The 4,654-nt window shown below is 41.3% G+C and overlaps 1 protein-coding gene across 2 annotated transcripts in view; it reads right to left on the bottom strand.

Moving 5' to 3' along the window:
* Positions 1-295: 295 nt before the first annotated feature.
* bcam (basal cell adhesion molecule (Lutheran blood group)) overlaps positions 296-4,654 on the bottom strand; it is a 61,327-nt gene continuing 56,968 nt past the window's right edge. For both annotated transcript variants that reach the window (XM_080767458.1, XM_080767459.1), the window contains one exon: positions 296-3,459. In XM_080767458.1, coding sequence (XP_080623584.1) covers positions 3,457-3,459 — 3 coding nt within the window. In that variant the 3' untranslated portion in view covers positions 296-3,456. The remainder of the gene's footprint in view (positions 3,460-4,654) is intronic.

Raw genomic sequence — 4,654 nt, 5'->3', positions numbered from 1 at the left:
CAAACCATACAGTGTTTATTTAATTTTATATCTACAATGGTATATGTCTCCACAGTGAGGCTGGAAAATGTAGCCCAGCAGCCTACTACTATAGCCTACTAGCCTACTTACTGGTAGGCAGGAAAATGGCAACCAGAATAACCGGTTCTGAGTGAAACGTCTCCCTATGCTCTGGCCCTATAGTTCAACTTCTTCCAGTTTTAATTGTTAATTGTTGGTAGTCTGCAAAACTACAGGTTCTAAGTGAGTAATAGCAAACACATTCGCTGAGTAAAAGGAAATAAAAACGCAGAGATTGTGGGGGTGTGGTTGTTTTTTCTTGGGTTTTGTCATTATAAATTCTACAAATTTGAAAAACAAAAGGTACATCAACACGCCACAGAGCTCACAACAGCGTACCACAAAATATACAGTATACATCGAGAGAAGTGAAGCACTCTGAATATCTCCAAAACAAGAATCCTAAATAAACTTTAAAGACATTTCTCTTTTCTCATAGAACCAGTGGAAAAAGCCAGGAAAAACAAAACAGACACATCAGTAGTTTCCAAAAAAAGTACAAGAATCCCCCTTTTTTAAAAATTACAGAAAAACAAGAAACACTTTATATCTTTCTTTTTTTTTTTTCATATAAAACAAATAGAACAAACAAAAAGATGCTCCAAGTTCAAAGTTCACTTATCTGTGTCCTCCCTCTGTCACAGGCTTGCAAACAGTCATTAAGTTATGGCGAGATCAGTAGACGAACGTCAGAATAACAAAAGAGCCTTGTGGGAAGTAGATAGTGGTTTGAGGAGACCTTTTTCTTTCCAAATCAAGGCCATTGGTTCCAGTGTTCAAAGCAAGTCAAAGGACACCCTAACCCGCCTCCAAAACTTCCTGTGTTGCTGACAGTATTATATAATTATAATATAATACAAATAAAATAAAAAACAGGGAGATGGCGAGATGAATAAGACGCAAACCTAAATGTTGGACACTACTGAAACTAGACACCCAAGAACTCTTCAATGCATTTGGTAATTACAACAAAAACAAAAGCAAAAAAATAATAATTCCCATCTCCTCCCTCCGTCCTGCATGCATCAACCTGATGCTAAACTTGTGGCAGTGGTTTGATCTATACCAGCGGTTCCCAACCTATATGGGCCAGGGCCCACCGCTTGTAAGTGGGCCCCCAAATAACTGGCAAAACACTACCATTTTAATGACAATATAATAATATAAAAAATAATGTGGAAAAAAAATGACATGGTATTTTTTCTCATACACCTCTTTTAAAATAAACATCTGACAGCTCTGACAACGCACCACGGCCCACCCATCGGACCACTCAGCGTGGCTGCCGCGTTAAGTGGTCAGATTAAGCAGTCGGATGGGTGGAACGCGAGAACGCTTTCGAGATTTCCCTGTTGGGAACCGCTGCTCTATACAGGTGAATGTGAAAGCCTCCATTTTGGTGATCACCGTGGGGAACGAGACAAACCAGGTGGTCGTGATTTGAGACAGGAGTGCCGGAAAACGTTCCTCGTCCAATTCACAAGATGACTCCAATTTCCCAGGGAGAGCCGCCCTGTAATTGGGGATCTCTGAGCGGAACCGTGTCTGAGAGGTGTTTTTTTTTTTTTTTTTTTTTACATCTTTTCCAAAATGCGGCTTTAGCTTTTGTTTAAAGGGGAGGCTGTGAGAGAAAGTGTTGTTGTTGTATGTTTTTTTCAGGGCTAGCGGCACAGTAATCACACGCATTGAGTTCCACATCACGTAAATTCTGCCTCACATCGGGAGAGAGAGAGAGAGACGGGGGTACAGAGTATACAGCATTTACAGGGAGAAAATGTCATAATTAACCATAATCTACAGACTTAGTGGAAATGGCGGAAAAACTAAACAAAACAAAAAAACTGTACTGTACAACTGAAATAGCTTGCCTCTTTTGTGTATTTTTTTGGTTTGATTTACAAAAAAGGTAGAGTGCTCCAGAAAGGATTGACATTATTAAAAATGCTGTTGCTAAGGCAACGCCTACTCAGGCTTACAGTATGGGAACAAACTAAACATTCACAGATGTAAAAGAGCAACGAAAGCAAACAGAGGCTTGCTCTCTCTCAGCTGGGATGTTGCAGCAGCATTGTGCCAAAACGATTTCCTTTAGGGATTAAATATGGTGTACTGAACAACACACTACAATCACTGCTTGCTAATCAGCTGAGTAGACACAGCATGCCAATTTGAGATAGGTTTTTTTTAACCTCCAACAGAGCCACGAGAGCAGAGAATGGGGTAAGTGCAGACTCCAACGCAGAGCAGTCACTACAGTGTTTCACTTGTTTGCAGGGAACCAACAAAACGTGTTCAATTCAAATACTAGTAACACAATTGTCCAGAGAAGCACAGTGGCTTAATAGCATTATGCGTTTCATTTGGGGTAGATAGGCTGCCACTGTGCTTGGCTGTGAAGTCAGCCACGTCTTATTGTGTACAGCGCTACTCTGCAGTGGAGTCGACCGACGAAACATGATTGGTGGATTGAGGAGTTAGAATCAAACAATGTCATGAAAATGATGCCGTCTCCAGTGATTCAATTATGTCCCGTGGTTAGTATGCGTTCACATGTGCAGCGACACTGCCGCATAATTGTTGCCTGTGGCAATTTTCACTTAGCCTATGGGCTGACTGACTGTGATGTAGTGTTAATACATTTTAGCCTCTTCTCTTATGAGCTAACCAGAGACTCTGACGATATCTGGAATGTGTTTTTCCACAATTGATTTTTTTAAATTTGCTTGCTAAATCATCACAATATAAAGATCCGATGTATAGAACTAGTAAACCAGGCAATGGCACAATCAACCCTTCATCACTATTTGAATGTGGGTTAACATATGATGCAGTACATGAACCACAATGTTTTGTCACCATGAGAAGACCTATGGGGTCAACTGCTGTCACTGTCTCCTGTGTTGCTCAGAGTCTCTAGCTGCCATGACGGTCACTACGGTTGTCGTTTCTTGTCGCTGCACGTGTGAACGCAGGGTAAGGGTTTTAGGGCGTGCATGATTTGGAAACCGAGGCAGCCTGTGTGGCTGCAGTTGACCCATCTGGGCAAAGGTACTTTATAGGGCGAAATGAAAAGCCAAACTGCACCCAACAGGCCCGCTCCCTGTTCCAAAACCAGCACTCTTAATGCCCATACATACAGCACAAACATACAGTACATACATACATACAACATATGAACATACATACATACACATACATACCACGTCCCAACGTAAACCCCTTTTCCCATAATCACTCCACATTACTCAAAATACTTATGAATCCATCATCTCCCCCAGTCCCGACCCCCCATAACACCAAAACAAAAAAATAAAAATAAGCCCTGCAGTCATTTAAGACTGTTGTCCTCCTTCCCTTCATCCCTCTGTCGTTCACAATCCTCCTCTGGTGTCATCATCACTGTTGGACAGATTGAGAGAGGAGAACGTTAAGTATGATATTAAAGTTTTGTCGTTTTCATAATGATGGTTGCCTGTATGGGGCGATAATCCTGATCTCTTACTGGTAATATTCACACATCATCCTCATAACCGGAAGTTATGCGGGAATGCCTACTGAGTGGCAAAAAACTACTTTCAGGACTTAACAACCCATACAGTACTACCAAACAGAATAGGTCCTACCCGATTGCATTAAATGACGTTAAACAATGTTAAACTCACTTTGCCACTGACTTTATGCACGCGCATACCCTCTAGAGTACGGTTACGTACAGCTCACTTTTGAAATACAGATGATTTGAAACAATGTCATGTGAAAATTGTCATAATAGTGTTGTGACATAATAATGAAGTAATGTCACACAGCTGCTCGTAGTAGCATGAGACAAGCCTTACAGACAGCTGCTGAAGGATATGTCACTCAGTGGAATACATGGCTATTAATGGATCATATCCTGGATAGTGTAGGGATCAAGCTTTTTATGTCTGGGTTACTGCAGTGGTTCTCAACCTCAACATGATTGTTGGGGGTCTCCTGATGACAGTGAAGTGACAATTTAATTAAGACTTTTTAATACCTCAAAAACAAAAAAACTATATGAAACCAGGTCAAACATTGGCCAAATTGTCAAATAATATAAGAAATAGGCAATATACAAGCACATAATGCCTTGCAACGCAAGGTGTTGTGAGCTTGTAGATATTTGTAGATATTTTCACAATATTTATCTGTGGAACCGAGTCAAGTACATGGGGCTCATGGGTCAACTCAACCGAGCAAGACCTGAAAGTGAGGAAGGCACTTGCATGGAGGGCCTTGACCAGTGTATGGAACTCCAATCTCCCCCGTCAAATCAAACTCAGCTTCTTCTATGCAACATTGGAGTCTGTTCTGGCAGTGAATGCTGGACCCTGAAGCCAACCCTTAGTCTCTTGACGGGTGCTACACCAGAATGCTGCGTGCAGTACTTAACATCAGCAAGAGTGTACATGTTACTAACAAGACTCTGTATAAGGGAATATCAAGGGTGAGCCAGAAAATATCAGCCAGGAGAATGAGACTAGCAGGACACTGCCAAAGACATCAAGAACTGCCACAATTCAAATATGATTATTCTAGGGGTCAGAAAAGGTTGAGAACCACTGGATTACTG

The sequence above is a fragment of the Protomyctophum bolini genome (assembly GCF_963924005.1).
Source record: "Protomyctophum bolini genome assembly, chromosome: 7".
Lineage (NCBI taxonomy): Eukaryota > Metazoa > Chordata > Actinopteri > Myctophiformes > Myctophidae > Protomyctophum > Protomyctophum bolini.
This window is presented reverse-complemented; position numbering and strand designations above follow the sequence as displayed.